Source organism: Molothrus aeneus, chromosome Z (assembly GCF_037042795.1).
Source record: "Molothrus aeneus isolate 106 chromosome Z, BPBGC_Maene_1.0, whole genome shotgun sequence".
Lineage (NCBI taxonomy): Eukaryota > Metazoa > Chordata > Aves > Passeriformes > Icteridae > Molothrus > Molothrus aeneus.
Window position 1 is genome coordinate 21,995,697 of NC_089680.1, and position 17,975 is coordinate 22,013,671.

Consider the following 17,975-nt stretch of genomic DNA (forward strand, 5'->3'; position numbering starts at 1 on the left):
ATTCCATAAGGGAGTCACTGATTGTGTAGTAGCAAATAGAAGAGAGGATAGAAGAGATCAGTAGAGGTTGGGAAATCAGGTGTTTAGGTAACAGGTGTCAGGTCTGATATCAGGTGTTAGGTCTGATATCAGACCTGTCTGATAGGGTCAGAGAAAGATGGACAAGACTGGAACAAGCTTTCAGACATGAAGAATTACAATTTCAAGCTCTTCAAATACTCTTTGTTTAAAGTAACTCATTACTGGTTTTAAACAAAGTCAAAATTAATGGTTCCATCTGAATTATATTTACATAAAAGCAACACCAAAACACTGACAGTGCAGTAATTTTCACTAAAACACAACTGAATATTAAAAAAAGATTTTATACACTAGCTTTCATGTAAAATATCCACAGGGACTATGCATTTCACAGTATTTTTTTACTTACCGATGTCAATGTTTTCTCTTCCAAGAGACACCAGAGACAGGAAAAGAATTTCCCTGTAAAAACTCCTAGGGGAACATTTTGAAGGCTGAGTTAATGAAAGCATCAACTATCCTGTTTCCAAAGTCAATATTGAAGACTTCCATTATGTAGCTTCTACAACTGTTCTGTTAACCTTGCTTGTGAAAAAAGTGACCAATCTACATGACTACTAGCTTAAGGTTTTTTACTGCCTGAATACTTTTACTTGATGCAGAAAGCCACATTACTCCCAAACCCTAGTAGTTACAATTTCTACAAAAAAAATCCTCTATTTGTGGCCCTATTAGGCCACAGAAATGCCTAATAAACAAGAAATATTAAATTAAGTACCACTTTTTTTATTATTAATTAATTTCTGCCTGACCATGAAGCAATGTATGGGTATGGATTTCTTTCAGATCATCCATACTTTTGTTTTTTGTTTCAGAATGTCATGGTCAATCTCAGACATAAGTATCATTAAATAATCAGATATTATTTTTTCCCCTTGTGGAAGTCATAAAGATGCTTCTCTGAGCAGAGCGTTTTCTGTTTCTTTTTAGTAACTACAAAACACAGAAACAAAGATGACTTAGTATGACAAACTTCAAACACATCTTGTATTGACTGTAATTTACTTCAGAGTCTCTGCTTTTGTATAAAGCCTTCCTTGAAATGCAGTGCAGGTTACAAAATACAAGAATTATTTACACATCTTCCTCTCTTTGAGACTCACGCTGCATCCACTTTTCATAGCCAGTATTCCAGATTGCTAGAATTTCAGAAGATATAACTAGGAAGAATATTCCACACACTGCAACAGGACACTTGCATTTATCAATTTGCTATATCTGGAGCAACATCAAAATCTATGTAATTCATACCTGCATTTTTCTCACTCATTGCAAAATGTCCATTTTTATTAAAGTATCGCATTCATCCATTTGATCTGGATGAACTTTGCATCTGCATATAGAGTGCATCTGTTCATAAAACACAGGTGTAAAAAAAAATACACATAGTTTTTGGTGGACACAAACGAAACGGAATCTTCCCCAGAGGTCTTTATAAAATCATCACTATGAAATGTACACAGTCTGATCTTAATTAAATTTTAGTGGGGAGAAACTAAGAAGAGATTATGCCCTCACCTCTGTCGTTTCACATCTGGCTTAACTTTCTCTAGGAGGAGGTTGATTGGCTTCATAACATCATTGTGTTGAATACTTAGTTTGATGCTCTCTAACAATGTGTTTGTTGCCTGCTGATCTTCTGCCAGTGTGGAGGGTTTCTTTTCAGAAGAATCTGGGAAGTGGAAACGTACAGACTATTACAGCAGTAAAGATTTTTTTTCACTTTAATAAGCAGAAGTATTTCCAAAGGTGAGATACAGATAGAGAACCTCTACTCAATCTAGAGAAATTTGTTATAATGGAAGGACCTTGTCTGCCTATAGTCTTCACTCAGAAGTAACTTTATCCAGAAGTTACAGGATGCATCAAGTATCCATGTGCAAGAGGTCCAACATGACAGAGAATACTCGAGACTGAAGAGTACCCAGCATCAGATGTTGCCTGTGATGGTTGATTAGCTCAGTTTTATTTCTGTACTTAAAAATCAGGTTCACTGCAAGAAGATTATTTTTACACAAGGAAAAGAAACAGAAGTGTCACTTTTCTTAGCAAGGAAACTTTTCTTATCAAAGCCCTTCTTAAAAGCCACCTACAATTAACTGATAACTTTGGGATATATATTGAAATAGAAAATGCACAGTCAAATCAAACAGGAAAGAAAATGACCAAGACATTTACCATCGTGATTTGTCACTTAAAATGCCACACTCAGAATAACACTGAACTATTATTTTCTAGAAGACAGTGACTCATGAAGGAATAGTAAGTCCATGTACTGGCAAAGAAGTAAATTTACAGATTAGGCAGTGAGTACATGGTGTGTAAATGAATTGCAGACCAAGTCTAGTAATCTTCACCACATCGACATGATGTTTGCATCAAATTGACATATACAATACTTACAAATGTAATTCTGTGTTTTCAGAATATTTTCTGATAGTGCTATATGGCCTGTCTATTTTTCTTCCACATCTCAAAGAGGCCCTTTGCTCCTTTGTTTACATACATATACACATACATATACATACATACATATATATATATAAACTATATATATACATATTTATATATGTAAACAATATATATATATATTTATATTTGTAAACTATATATATATATATTTATGCATTTCATTCATGGCTAGATTATTTGGGGGTGCTTTTCATCTACTGTGGTTACATCAATATGCTTTGTAGAATCTGAGGGAAATAACACATGTTCTGTGCTCTTGACTGTAATTTTCTGATCAGTCTCTTTATTTTAAGGACATTTTTCAATAAACACCTTTTAATTCCTTAGAACCAAAATTAGCACATGACATAGTTTTTAACATAGTTTTTAAAAGTTAAAAAATGGAATTAGAAAGTTTTCTGATGATCGGAAGTAAGGAAGTCCTTAAGTTCTTACAAACAGTCTGCCTGTTTTTACGCTAGATGAGGCTTTCTTCTGTCTTACTTTGTGACAGTCAGAAGGGGTGCCAAATGTACCTTTAAAGGGAATGGTAATGTTTCATTCATTTAAAGCAGTAAAAGATACTTTTTTGTAACACAGCCTTCTTGTACATGCCTGCATAGCTATTACCAGATAATGCAGTGAAACTGAAGTGGAACTTAAGGCATTCAAATCAAGTGAGAGTTATTTAGCACCATGTCTAGAGCAATCAGCAATTCCTCTCCTCTTGTAAGTGTATGATGGGTGATGAGCAGATCAAACTTATTTTCACAACTAATTTGATACCCAGACTACGTGAAGTACCTAAGGGATTGCATATGTTTCAGATACTAAAAAAGATACTGCAAATTGACAGGCTGTGTACACTTCAGCCACTATAAACCAATGGTTTCTTTCCATAGTCTCTTCTTCCTCTGTTTTCTGTAGCATTTGTTTTACTTACTGAGATTTCTCCAAGATATATATAGGGGCTCCCCCGGCTCTTGGTGGAGGTTGATATTGTCCCATAGAAGATGGATGTATACTAGCTTGCTATCTTGAGCAAGAGATGTCAAAGGAAGCTAAAAACACATGAGGAAAGGCAATACATTTTAAAAACACCAGTACAGTGTTATGGTATTTAAAACTCCTGCCCTTTTACTATTGTTGTGAACAAAGAAGGTTAACTTTATTTAACTTGAATCTAACAAACAGAAGCAGATGTTATTCCCTACAGTAAACTGCACTCAACCAGAGCAGTCATAAGTACTTCGGCATTTAATTATCTTTTATAGTTTATCCTAATGTATGAAGAGCATTTAGTTTTCTACAGGCATCTGAAGAAAATATTTTTGAGTATGTATCTGGAAATATCTACTGCACCAGACACAGTACTTGATCTGTACTACTAATCATACCATATTGCAATATTTTCTGACCTGATGAACATTTTGGTATGCATGTCTACATATTGGCCTTCCCAAAAAGCAGAAAGAATCTTCATATGTATACAAATATGAACTATTTATTTCCATTAAAAATATATGGTGGTCAAAACAACACTTATGTAATTATTTTATAAAATTAAGTGCCTCTGGAATTACTAATACAATAAGAATTACCAGGCAAGAAAAACTTATCACTTAGTGTGTCTATTTACATAATAATTACATGAAATTATGTCCCATCTTGCTGTTTTCCCTGTTAATGCATTGCAGTTTTCCAGGATGCTTTAGATTTCCTTAGTATTGTCTTCAACTTCATTTCCTGGAAAGTTTTTCTCAGTTCTAGGTGGGTGTTTTTTTGAAAATGGAGGGAAAGAATTTAAAGTTGAAATGTGTACAAGTATATAGGAAAATACTACTTTTTTGGCACGCACCAGATACAAATACATATTTAATTTCAATTTGTACCTACTCATAAAAATGATATAGGTTTCAATCTACTCCTTTAAATTAGAAAGGCAAAATACTCAAAAGATAGACCTGTTCTACATTCTTTTGTTCTAGTCACGTAGTAATGAAACTCGGAGTTTGAATAGCAAAACCTATTCTTGGAAGAGAACAAAAAATATTATCCAGTGACTTTAAAGATTATAAACTCAAGTGTGTAACTCACTCTGTGTAATGCAATATATTACAGTTTTTGAGGTCTTTGCAGACACATCTTGTTTCCTATTCTTCAATGAATCTTACTCTCTGGCTTTTCAGTAGAGACCATCTTGACTAGAATTTGAAGGCTGTTTCACACATCTCCCTTCAGGAATCCTTGTGGGAAACAAACCTATCTACTTGTATGATAAAAACCCAAGAATTTGTATTCAGCTGTTCAGGAATTATTTAGGCAGTTGTTTTGAACCCAGCCCCCAGCGTTGCTCACTGTACTACCTGCCGATCTAACGCAAGGATGCCGTTTACCTGCACTCCCTCATTGCAGTGCTCGGATGTCAGAATGAGTCCAGGTAAGTTGCTGGGCAGATCCAACCGTTGGAAATACCAGACTAGGTTCCAGAAGATTATGGGGTGTTGATTGATGAATTTGGATGTATGAATTACTTGCTCTCCCTCATTCTCCAGGAGTGATTCAAGCTCCTTACGCAGTACCAAAGGGCTCAAGTAGGGTACAGATACAGGGGCAGGGTTCTGTTGTTTTATTAAAGGATCCTAAAAACAGAACATGCACAAAAAATTGTTTTGTTTTTTTGGTTTCATTTGTTTTGGGATGGATTTTTGTTTGTTTGTTTGTTTGTTTGTTTGGGGGGGGAGGGGGGTTTGGTTTTGCTTTTGATTTTTACAAAACCAAGGAAGATTTTTCTTCCAGAAATACTTTTCAGGACTACTTGCCCTGAAAACCTCCATTGCAGAGTTTCTTTTGACACTTGGCAGAAGCTCTGGAGCTACTGAATGCACAATAACTCTAACAGCATCACCAGTTTTTACTGCTGGAGAGTTCTTAATTTTAAAGAACAATCACCTATGTTCACTATCCTTTTCCTATTATGTGAGCAAGAAAAAAATGCTAATTTGTTAGAACTTGTTCCCAATTGTGCAGTTTTAAGCTATCTAAGCTGGTAGCCAGTACCAAGCCTGCAGCAGTGGAAAGTGAAGAGAAATGTCAGTAATTACATGAGCTGTGGAACTGAATCGTGACTTCACATGTTAAGGCAGCCTCTGGAAAATAACAAGTATCAAGAGAGAGGAGAAACACTTTTTTCACAAGAAAGGTAGGAGTCTCAATACTGCCTCTCACCTTCTCCCATCCACTCCACAGGTAAGCCTAACAGAATATACAGTAGGAGTGTAAGTAAATGCACAGAAATGGAACTAACTTTCCATCTTGCCATGTGTTGCACTACTGTGTTTAGTCAGCTGTTGGCATTGCTTTACTGCTGAACTTCCAGCTTCAGAAAGACAAAGACTAGCTTCATTCTGTTAGAGAGAACATTTCAAATCAAGTAGAACTGTTTGTTTGACAAAGTATTGGAAAAGCAATTTTAGATTAACTGAAATAAGACTTTTTTCAGTTGTAAGAAGGTGAAAATATGCTTGGTCATTCCCAGTCTGCAAATGGACAGGAATGCTACTGGTAGAATATTATTACATTCATTGTCTTCAATATTTTTCTCTCAACTGCATATGCAGCTTCTAGACTTACCACAGCCTCCTGCAAACTATTGGGAAGACTAACTGTTGAAATGCCATGAGACGGTCTCTGGGAGAGATCAATGTTTTGCAGTGGACCTCCCACACTGTGGCTCCGAGTCAAGGACACGCCCCTTTTTGGTGGATTACTGGTGGTCATGGTGGTGGGATCTGTAGTCTGTTCTGCCAAATCGCTGTATGAATTTTAGAAGAAAATATGCTAATAGTTCAGCATTTCTATGGCAACAGGAAGGAAGCAGAGGAAGGCTGCCAGGATCCCAAACCAATTTTCTCTATTAATATGAAATTGTACTTTCCCAGTTAGTTCCATTGTTTAGGGAACACAGAACAAAATGCGCCTCAGACCAGTATAAACATCCCTCCAGAAAAGCAGCTAGGTATAACTTAAGATATGAATCTGAAAGCACTGCAGTTCTGTACAGAAACCATTGCTCTTGTATAACTTTACCTTGCTTTAAAAAAAAAAGCAGTCCACAGTTTTGCCAATCTATGAAGATTATCTCCTTTTGACTATGCTCACCTTTACTTCCTCTTCCCTTTATGTCCTGACATAAACAGAACAACAGTATAGCAGAAAGTAATTTTAAAATTGCATGCCAAAGTAATAATAAAAAAATTGTGTCAAACTCATTGAGCAAGCTAATTTAAGTAAAGTCAGACTTTTCAGATTTAATGCAGGCAATCAAGACATTTGCAGATCTGGGAATATTCGTTCTGTGCTCCTTTTAATTATAATGGATAAAATTACAGCTTCAACTACAGTACAGAAGAAAAAAACAAAGTGAAACAGGAAGTGTCTGCTTCCAGATAATCTGTAGGGAGCAAAGAGATTATTTAGCAGTGACTTTTGGTTCTAAATTTTACTTTAGTTAAAAATACATTGTCACAATATAAAGATGTTAACATAAGCAGTACCACCTTTAGTGTATTAAGACTAACTACTATTGCATTGATTAAAGTTTTAGTTGTCTGACACAGGCATTAGCTCATTACTCTGAGGCACTAATACTCCAGAATTTCAAATCTGATGATTTAAAAAAACTCCAAACAATTACAACAAAAGGTAACCATCCCAGTAAAAAGGTCACAATTCATTGCGGAATTATTTTAGTTCTTCCCTCATCCAACATGACACCTTCCCCTTAATGCTTTTTTTCATCAAACTGTTTCAAAAGTGATATTGTTTTTCAGAGTTTCAGTTTTACATAGGTTTTGCTTGACATAGAATACTCAGCACAAGTCTTGAGTGGTCCCTGAACTTTCTCTCAAGCAAAGTATTCCAGCAAATGGACTTATTTTTTCCCATAATGTGGTGTCCTTATTGTTAAATCGTACATACAAGGAAAGGAGAAGCAATGCTTGAATTTCTGTGTGAGTTTACAGGGTGATTGGGTTTTAACCACACTGAGTAGAGGTTTTACCTATTGATCAATAGCACGTGGACATGAAGATTCATTTCTATAGCTGTATCTCTAGAAGCTACTCACTTGGTGGAATGAGTTTACTTCAAACTGATAAAAGCATGCTTAAAACATGCAGAAAGTGAGAAAGGAAAGAGATGATCATCAAGTTACAACTGTACTTCACCACATTTGGTATAAAAGCCAACCTTACCCCTACAAGTGTGGAAGTACTGATGCATTTCTGACAGAACTAACAATCTAGTTTTACCTACCCCTGCTCAGCTGCAGAGCTGGATTCTTCAGCTATGGTGTGGCTGGACTGCAGGTGATCTGAAAAACTGATCAAGTCAGCAACAGCTGGACTGGTCAACAGTTTCTGCTCCAGAGGATCTGTGGTTAATGGAAGGGTGCCACTCTGTAAACTATCTCCTGAGGTACTTTGCTTCAGGAAAAAGCTGAAGTTACAACATGAATGGGAGGGAGAAAAATACAAAGGTAAAGATATAAGCATAAAATCATAAACTTATTATTTTCTACATTCACTTTTCAGAAGTAGCAAAAGAAGGAAACACAACATTAAAAAGCTTGACAACACACGATAAATTTCATCCTGTTCCTACCCCTGCAACTTATACAGGCAGAGTAAATTAACACATAGAGAGATTTGATCTGCAAAAGAAGACATCCTACACTGGACATAAAGCATTACAAGTGAACTTAGTTTGTCATGGCTTCAAATCAGCAATAGTGTATTAATAGGTGACACATCACTGAAAATGGTTGCTTACTGTAATGTGACATTACAGACTACACGATCATACACCATTCTAAGCACATGACAACACAAATATGTCTTGCTTTGCTAAGTCTCTGAAGTACATACTTTATAGTTAAGAACAGGTGTTCAATTTCTTCATTAGAGAACAGTGGAACTTCTGTTTCATAGCAATAACCACTACAGTGAGAACTGGAACTTAAAATTAAGTTTCATTTTTCATAGTGCAACTAAAAGAGGTTAAAAACAGCAAGCAGAGAAGCTTGAACTGCAGAAACAATAAGGTAGAGCATCGGGAACTGAATGCTCCTAACAAATTTGGTCTGGGAAAAATTCTTTGCTGACAGATTTAAAAACCTCTTCCTATGCTTTTATAAAGTCCATAGGCTTTGTTTTAACATCAAAACAAAATGAAAACTGACTTAAAGCTTCCATGAGGTTACACTTAAAAAGAAAATATGAAAAAAAAAAGTGATAAAAAGGCAACCAGTTCTTTGGGTTTTGGCTGTTTAACAATGCAGCTCAATAGTTTACACAACTTATAATTTCCTTCAGTGCAATCACGACCATCGAATAGGCAGTGACATTCTTGCTAACATCTAGATGGGGAAACATATCAAAGATCCTCTTGTGAAAAAATATAATCATGCACAGGTACAAAGGCAGAAATTGAGTATTGGTAAAATGCACTGACCTTGCAGAGCCACGAAGGTCTTTAAATTCAACATTAAGCAAAGGTAGGAAGGTACTTTTACAAAAAGGGCAGGTAGTGTTCAGGTTTGAGTCATCTGCTGTCCACCCAGCCATGATTTCTTCATCATAAACCAAAGCATCACAAGCTCTACATTGAGAGCAGCTTGACATCAAGACCTGGAACAGCAAAGAATTAATATTATCAGGGCTCTTTTACAATTTCTATAGGCTTAGTACCCCTAGAAGTTTAACAGGTACCAGAAGGCCAGTGGGGAGAAATGACTTCATCACTTCTTTCCCACCATACTCAGAATTATCTCATCCACATTAACTTTTACCTATGAAATAAAGATATAAGTAATTTATTTCCGACATGGAAAAAGCATTACCCCAAAAGGCCACTAATTTAGCATTTGCAATTGCTTGCTTCTATGAAGACTTCAGCATATACAAATTGTTTTGAATTGTATAAGTAAATGCATGTCTACTTATTCAAAAGTGCAAAGAAATCCCACAAAACCAATCAAGCACAGAAGAAACCTTTATAATAGTGTGGTGTGTCTGCCCTGGCTGGATGCCAGGCGCTCACCAAAGCCACTCTAGCAATCTCCCTATTCAAGTGGACAGGGGAAGAAAAATATGACAAAAGGCTTGTGAGTCATAATGGAGACAAGGAGATCACTCAGCAATTACTGTCACAATAAGGGAAACTAGGGGAAATTAATTAAATTTTCTACCAATTAAAAGTTCAAGTAGGTTAATGAGAAATTATCTCAAATTTTAAAACACATTCCTGCTACCCCTCCCTTCTTCCCAGGCTTCACTTTAATTTCTGACTTCTCCACCTTCTTCTTTGAAATGGCACATGGAAATGGGGAAAAGGGATTGTGGTCAGTTCATCCCATGTTTTTCTGACACTCCTTCCTCCTCACACTCTTCCCCTGCTCCAGCATGGGGTCCCTCCCACAGGACATAGTCCTAACACAAACTTCTCTAGGGTAAGCCCTTCCCAGGGGCTTCAGCTCTTTACTAGTTGCTCCAGCAAGGATCTCCTGCAGGGTCACAAGTCCTGCCAGCAAACACGCTCCAGCCCAGGCTCCTCTCCCCATGAGGTCAAAGCACTGGCTCCTGTCTATAGGGTTAGCTTCCTTTGGGCACCCACCCGCTCCAGCACGGCGCACATGGCTGCAGGGGCACAGCTGTCTCACTGTGGTCTGCACCACAGGCTGCAGGGAATCTCTGCCCTGGTGCCTGGAGCACATCCTATCCCTCCTTCTGCACTGACCTGGGTATCTGCAGAGGGATTTCCTGTCATGTGTTTTCACTCCTCTCCTGCAGCTGCTGTTGCACAGCATTCTTTTCCCCTTCTCAAACACACTATCCCAGCATTGCTGCCACTGTCACTGCCTTGGCCAGTGGGGAGTCCAGTCTGGAGCTGGCTGGCATTGGCTCTGTCAGACATGGGGGAAAGTTCTGGCAGCTCTTCTGCTACCCAATCCTTGCCATGCAAACCCAGTACAAGTGGAAAATCAGAATGTTGTGTCTTTACCTAATAGAAGTCTCACCACTAAGCTAGATGGAGAACTGGAGAAAAATGGTAAAATTAATCCTGTACTAACTGGAGAATGGACTATATACCTTACTCTATCCTCTTACTTCATTGTTTCAGTCAGATGGGTGAAAAAAACCCCAAAAACCAGCCTCAAACACAGCTTCTAATATATTTTAGAGCTAATAAATATTCATTATAATGAAATTTTTTAGTTTGCTATACCCTTGATATAATGCAGTGCAGAAGCTTGACAAGCCTAGATGTCCAGAACACCAAACATAAATGAAAATGACACAGGATCTAGCAAAATAACACTGCAGCTGAGAGAAAAGCAACCAAGGCAAATACAGTGATCATTGCCTATGTATCTGAAATCTGAAAGTATCTGCGGGTAATAAATGAAACAGAGACCCATACTAAAACATAATATAATTTGGCTGGGATAGAGTTAATTTTCTTGTTAGTATCCTCTGTAGTCCTGTGTTTCAGTCTGGTAACCAGCTCCATGTTAACTTATAACACTCCAATATTTTAGTTATTGCTGCATAGGGCTTTGTACATCATCATGGACATTTTTCATTATGTGCACAACTCAGCCAGCAGGCTGTGACAGGACACAGACAGGACAGCTGGCCTCAGCTGACCAAATGACACTGTGTAACATCAAGTTCAGAGATAAAACTCTGTGTTTTCCAAGGTAGCTCTTCCTTGAGGTGTCAGGCTGCTGACTGATCTCTGCATTACTATTTTCTTTTGATTGTGTCTCCCTCTTTTTTATTTTTTCCCCCAGAATTCATGTATTAAATTGTCTTTATCTCAACTCTCAAGCTTTTTTTCTTTTGCCCTTTCAATTCTGTCCCCCCTTTAAAGGGGATTAAGCAAATACCTGTGTGAGGGCCTTGGTGCTGGCTGCTGTCAACTCATCACAATGATTTAGTAACACAATTTCCATAACGAAAATAAAATCTAAAACCCCACAAAAGCTCCTGTTTCACCTGTAATTTTCCTTCATTTCAAGTTTTTACCTTTCCCTCAACAATTTTTCTCTATAGATATGATGGATGCATAAAATATTTAAGACACTCTTCTTTTTTAAAGCTGCTGTCACACTCCAAGTTACAAGTATTAAGCATCTCTGCAGTAGAAACAAGGAAAAAATGTTTTGAAAAAACCAACCACAATGCAACTAAACAGGTAATCAATGCATACAGTACTATTAACTAATTATAGCTTTCATCTATAAGTTTATTAATCTTACCTCCATTGCATAGTTCTGGAAAATGCTGGATAAACTAGTATTATGTGAAGAGCTGTGCTCTGATTTCTCAGAATCTAGAAGTTTCATACTTTTTGGGAATGAAACTTCACCTGTACAGAAAGAGTCATTTGAGTTTTGTTTTCAAGCAAAGAATAATTAATCCATTCCCAAAGAAAATAACTTCTGTTAAACCAAGGCAAGAAAATTGTTCCAAAAGATCTCCAAAGATATGAGTATCTCACTGACATTACAATCACAATATAGATAATGTTCACGATTAACATTTCTACATTATTTTTCTAACACAATATATCACAGATTAGTAAAAGAAAAACACAAAGAAAAAAGAGACTGGTAAAGAGCAGTAAGATTGCTCAATGTATATTGACCAACTCTAAAAAGTTGACTAGCCATGATTTCTTGAATAATACATCCATATGTAAACAGCAAATGTAAGGACAGCACCAGGTGAGGCGTATGATACCAAAAATGCCATTACTGCACTGAGATTTTCCACTTTTAACACTGCACTAAACCAAATATTTTTGTATTGGTAATGCTAGATTTTATGATTATGAACCTTGTCCACAAGGGGAAAAGGAGTTGGAATACATTCACCAGAAGGAAATGGATGGGATCACTCCTAAAAGGCAAAATTATCAGAATTATTTTTTTACAAGCCCAAATTTTTCTAAAGAAAAGAAATCACCACCAGTATCCTCTCATCATAAAGAAGTCTCCTGTGTTTTTTCAGCTCAAGATTATGTTTGTGAACAAATTTTGCATATCCTGTTAGCTGCCACTCCTTATAGTTAGCTCTAATAAGCCTCCTAACTAACTGGAACTAGAAGACATCTTGTCAAGATTTTGTGATATGGGGGCACTTTATCTCCACTATGCAAGACAGTTCTTCCTCTCTTGATATTTCTCTCTCTCTGTAAAGCAGACAGCTTTACCATATTTGCATCACTGAAGTATTGTATTACAAAGAGACCTAAAGCAACCCCACAGCAGGTTCAGAAACACATCTTTTTTCTCAAAATAAGAATCAAATCTACCTGAATTAAATCTGAACTGAAAATTACTAGATTTATTTATTCCAGTTTTACATCTGGCAGGGAGGAGGGAAGGAAGGTTTGCAACAGGCTCACAGTCGTCAACGATTTACCTACTTAAGTTCAGATCAAGTATGTCTCCAACAGTTCCTATTCCATGGTAAAGATGGATAACTTTTAGAGTGTATTGCTTTAGGTTTTTTGTGCGCATGAACTACAGGGTTGTTCTGTTGATTTGGTTTTAGTTGGCTTGCTTCTTTCCTCCCTCAAATGATCTGTCTCTGTTAGTTATGAAACTATTTGCAGTTGCCAAACTGCTCAGCTTTTCTGTACTAATATTTCACAATTAATACTTTCATGAGTTTACATGAATGAGCAGGTGTTTCTTGCTATAATTAGTTAGCAATCTTCCTATCACATACACAGGAAGTATTTTATGGTTAAACTCCTGCATATTTTATCAGCTTTTTATACATTCAACAAAGAGAGAAGCATTAGCTACTTGCTACTGCAAGAGAACAGTATAGAATGGAAGTAAAAACTTGCTTGTAATACTCTTAAGGGCTTGAAATAGTTCACATTATCATAGCTTCCATTGTTTTGAGTGATTTCATACACAACAGTTTTCCCTGTTTGCTGTATTATAATCAACTTATCAGAGGAAAATAAAACCAAATCATCTCACCTGCACTGTAATGCTGTCTTCCTACATCTCCACCACTGCTGCTACTACCAAGACTAGTAGTGCTTTGTGCAAGCTCATTTGTAAGTAGGCCTGAGACTCCAGTTCTTGATGACAGATTATCTCCCAAAATACTATCATCAAAGCCCACAGGGAAGTTATAGTCTGGTCGATGGCTTTCTTCCTTTAATGCAAGAAGAAAAAGTAGCATTTTTGAGTACCTCCACTTCCATTTTTATCCTAAAGAATAAATAATTAAACTAGCAGATTAAGATAAATCTCGTTGTAACAAAAATTATCAGATGTAAGATTAATCTATGTAGCCTCAAGAAGTGCAGACACTGGACAAAGCAAGAGGGTATTGAAAAACTGACAAACCGAGTAACAAAACAATAGTGATATAAATTTATTCATTACAGAGAAACAGGAAAAATGATGCAGACACATCATTTGAAGGCACAATAATAAGACATCACAAAAAAAAGAGGAAGTTACAATATTAATCTCTCTATATCTTCCTTCATTCTTGTCATTAGTATGTGAAATGTTTTACTCTGAAAAACACTCTGTTAGTCACAGAATTTCCAAATTCCTGATAAGTAAATTTACTAGATCTTAGGCTGTACCTTATTACTTTCAACTTTGACCCTCACCAATCTGACTTCCTGGGTTTGTAAATTATTTTCACAACGTAGTTTTCTAAAGTAAGACAGGGCAGTATGGCATCATTTAAGGTGACATAAATTTGTACTTACCAGGGTTTCTTGGTTCGGTTTCTTTACACATAAATAAAAAGATTAATAAAGAAATGGGAGATTTTTGTTGAGAACAAAAAGCTAAAACTTACTGTATTGAGACCATCTAATTTCCTTTTGTCTGAAAAGTGAAGGTTTTTTAATGGCAAGGAAAAACACCATAGATGAAGTGTAATTTTTATTAACTAATAAAAGTCAATACTTAATTAAAAAATAAAACCACCTAGAGAAGCAATCTTCTGGACATAGAAGTTAGCCCTCTAACTTTGTGTCCCTGAATTTTTCATACTGAAAAACACTTACCTCATCATCTGAGTAACTATATGCTGATGTTACCACTCCCCACATCTTACTGGCCACATTGGCAGCCTGCTTCATGCCTGATTTCAAAACATCAATTTTTGGTCCAGACAGTATATTGTCTAACTTCAGACTGGATAAAGTTGTTACAACAGTTCCCAATGAGCCATGAGGGGAAGAACGAGCCAGTCCTGTCAAAGATGACGACCGCTCCTTTTGAACTTGTGGGTGAGTTTGCTGCTTTGATCGTACAGTGAATGTTTTGGATCTGCAGACAGAAGGACTTCTTCGACTTTCATAACACTTGGAGGATGGCAGGATGGGATCCAAGGGCAGGCTTGACCTTCGTTCTTGGGAGTGACCAAGTGTACCAGAAGCTTCTGCTTCCTTATCTGGCTTGTGCAGTTCCATGCTGGGAAACTTACTACCCAAGGGGTTCTTCAAATTCATATAGCTCTCTATTTCATCTGCCAAATTACGTGCTGCAACTGGTGACATCAACTTTTCCCCAGGTTCTGGATAACCTGGTTGTGTGCTGTCAGTAGCTAGCAAAGACAGAGGGTCCAAGCCTACTTCAACATCTTCCCTTTCAATAGGCTTAACCACTCCATAAAAGCTATTTCTTTTAGCAGTTGCATCTTTGGATTCAGGTTTCTGGTTTTTAGACACAGCTGACTGCTCAAGATTTATGTCTTCCACAGCAGTCATGTTTGCATCTCTTCCATTCTCAAGATCTTCCTGTCCTTCCCCAGGTTCTTCCAGCACTGGTGAAGACCTATGATCTAGATCCCAATCACTCTGAGTCACACCACTCCAAGTGCCACTTATGCCAGAAAACTGCTGGTCAGTGATATTTTCAAAGCTGTGGGATTTAGGTGAAGTTTTGGTCCCAGATAAAGCTGCTGTTAAGATCTTGGCATCTGCTCCCATCATTATTGCTATTTCTTTAGAATGCAAGTCCAAGCTGCCTTTTTTCAGCAGCATTCCAGCTCTGCTTTCACTACTGAAACTGCAGCTTCTTTCTGAAAACAGTTTTTGTCTCTTCTGTCTTTTTTCACTTGTCTTCTTAGGAGAAACACTACCAAAGACTGTATCTTCGACTGAATCCTGAGTTATGAACAGTGGGCTAGAAACTGTTTCTGAAAGAGAAAATGCATTAATAATATGGTGTCCATAGCCACCAAAAATGCTTATTTCCTGAAACCATGTGAAATCTCCTTAATCTCCTTACATAGAGAACACTGGGAGTACTACAGTTCCAATATATCCATTAAGAAGTTACACTAGCATGAATATGTTATTTCACTGCAAAGACATCCTGCATATCAAAAGCCACTTACTCTTTGGAATCAAAGCTATTTATGGCTTCTGCGTCCTTTCCCTGTGCCAACACACAGGGAGTAAGTACTACATCCATGAACTAAAGAAAACTACAATTTTAAGTAAAAGTTACTCTGGTTGGTTTTGGTTTTTTTCCCCCCCAAGAGCTACATTCAAGATTTAAACACTAAACACCATAGTTCATTCTGGTTCTGAAAAAAAGTATAAAGTGTGTCTGGCCAATACAGATGCATTATTTAATTTATGACACAGATGTGTATTTAGAAAATACTAATTAAGTTTAGCATGTGGAAGCCATAAACTAATCTTATAAATGTTCCTATTTCCTATGGGTAATTGGGAATATTTACAACCTAGATATCTGTGTTAGCAAAGTTAAAATCTTCCTAAGTATGGAAATTCTACTATATTAGGACCTCAAGAGAAGACCTGTTGTACCACATCCACCTGCTGGAGAATGTTTGAGTCTCACATCAATACTGCTTCTTCGCTAGCCATCAGTTCTCATAATTGCCAATATGTTCCAAGAAACTTCTTACCTGCGACTCCATTCTGTGCTATCAAGCTACACTGAAGCTGGACTACCTTGTCTTAGTTAAAAACAGACACAAAGGCAGAAAAAAAATAATTGATCCCCAAGATCTGGCTTTTATATATCCATAAATCTTCTTCATCACAAATCTTGAGATAAGTAAATAAATTTTGTATTGCACAAAGACAACACACATTGTTCCTGCATTATAGAACAGCAATGCAAGCTGCAGGAATAGAGACAGACTTGTCCAAGAACAGCAAGGTTTAGAAACCAAAATCAAGACTGGACACACTATTTCTCTTTGTTTCCTACTATCTTACTGAAACACTCTCAGTGCAGGGCAGGGAAAATCTTGATTTCAGTCTACAGAACAGTGATTTTCAACCTTAGAATCTAGAGGTTCCTTCTATGTTACCTGCACAGGATAACGGTGGAAAGCAAACATTGTGCAAGACATCTGCACCTTGAAAGTTTTATTTCTTTTAAAATACAAAATGGATTGCAAAACACTACAGCACAAGAAGATCAGGACTTTAGCAAGCTCTGTTTCACCCAGTGACTCACCATCACTGCTCTTCCTTCCACTGCTATCAAAAATGCCTGATGGAACTTTCACAATACTGTTACCCCAAGCAGGTGGATCAGCTGGACTGGGAGTTTCTATATTCAGCTGTTGCTTTTCATAAGATTCTTCTGTAGAAATCTCTGCAAGAAAGAGAATGTGAACATTAGGAGATAGATAGATAGATAGATAGATAGATAGATAGATAGATAGATAGATAGATAGATAGATAGATAAGATAGATAGATAGGGATATATAAAGTTAAGATTTAACTTAGTAATTATTTGCGCTGGTACATAAAATATAAACTCCAACTGTCACCTTATGTAATAACAAACCAAAGGATCAGTCCTACTAGGTACTGAGCATTTCCTGGAACCAATACCCAGAAAGGTTACAGCTGCCAGCATTATGCAGAGAGTGCTTAGCTGTTCACAGGGTTATAGCATTTGCCGATTTCTCCCCATGGTATTTTTTCAACTAACCAAAGCGAATAAGAACAGTAGTTCACAGATTTTCATGCAGGGCAATTTGTTTAATGAGAGCTTTTAAAAGCCCTAACTCACATAACGGATCTCATAACTCAGATAGGAAACAAATTCAGTAAGGGAAACAACAAAATACAGAAAAACTAAGGGCAAAATTTGAACAGAAGACAGGAGATGACCCTAAGGCTGTCTATAACTGGGAAGAGTTTGTAAGAAAAAGTAGCACTTTTTATTAGGTCAACAGGTACAGCTAAAAAAATTATCAAGATTTCAAACAGATAAATGAGGGAAATGGAATGTAAATTACTGCATACCCCAACATTTGTCAATTTTTTCCATCTATATTAAGTTAATCTAATAAAAGGCTATTTCTACCTACACATATTCCACTCCTATAATTTA

At 36.9% G+C, this 17,975-nt stretch overlaps 1 protein-coding gene across 11 annotated transcripts in view; it reads right to left on the bottom strand.

Annotated features, from left to right (window-relative positions):
- DENND4C (DENN domain containing 4C) overlaps positions 1–17,975 on the bottom strand; it is a 52,610-nt gene that overhangs the window by 5,081 nt on the left and 29,554 nt on the right. For 7 of the 11 annotated variants that reach the window (XM_066568915.1, XM_066568916.1, XM_066568913.1 and 4 more), the window contains 11 exons: positions 17,087–17,243; positions 14,650–15,785; positions 13,595–13,775; positions 11,855–11,964; positions 9,046–9,221; positions 7,849–8,031; positions 6,166–6,346; positions 4,929–5,174; positions 3,476–3,593; positions 1,600–1,753; positions 431–495 (listed from right to left, as the gene is read on the bottom strand). In XM_066568915.1, coding sequence (XP_066425012.1) covers positions 431–495; positions 1,600–1,753; positions 3,476–3,593; positions 4,929–5,174; positions 6,166–6,346; positions 7,849–8,031; positions 9,046–9,221; positions 11,855–11,964; positions 13,595–13,775; positions 14,650–15,785; positions 17,087–17,243 — 2,707 coding nt within the window. The remainder of the gene's footprint in view (positions 1–430; positions 496–1,599; positions 1,754–3,475; positions 3,594–4,928; positions 5,175–6,165; positions 6,347–7,848; positions 8,032–9,045; positions 9,222–11,854; positions 11,965–13,594; positions 13,776–14,649; positions 15,786–17,086; positions 17,244–17,975) is intronic. The other 4 variants (XM_066568914.1, XM_066568908.1, XM_066568905.1 and 1 more) reach the window with 4 other exon arrangements.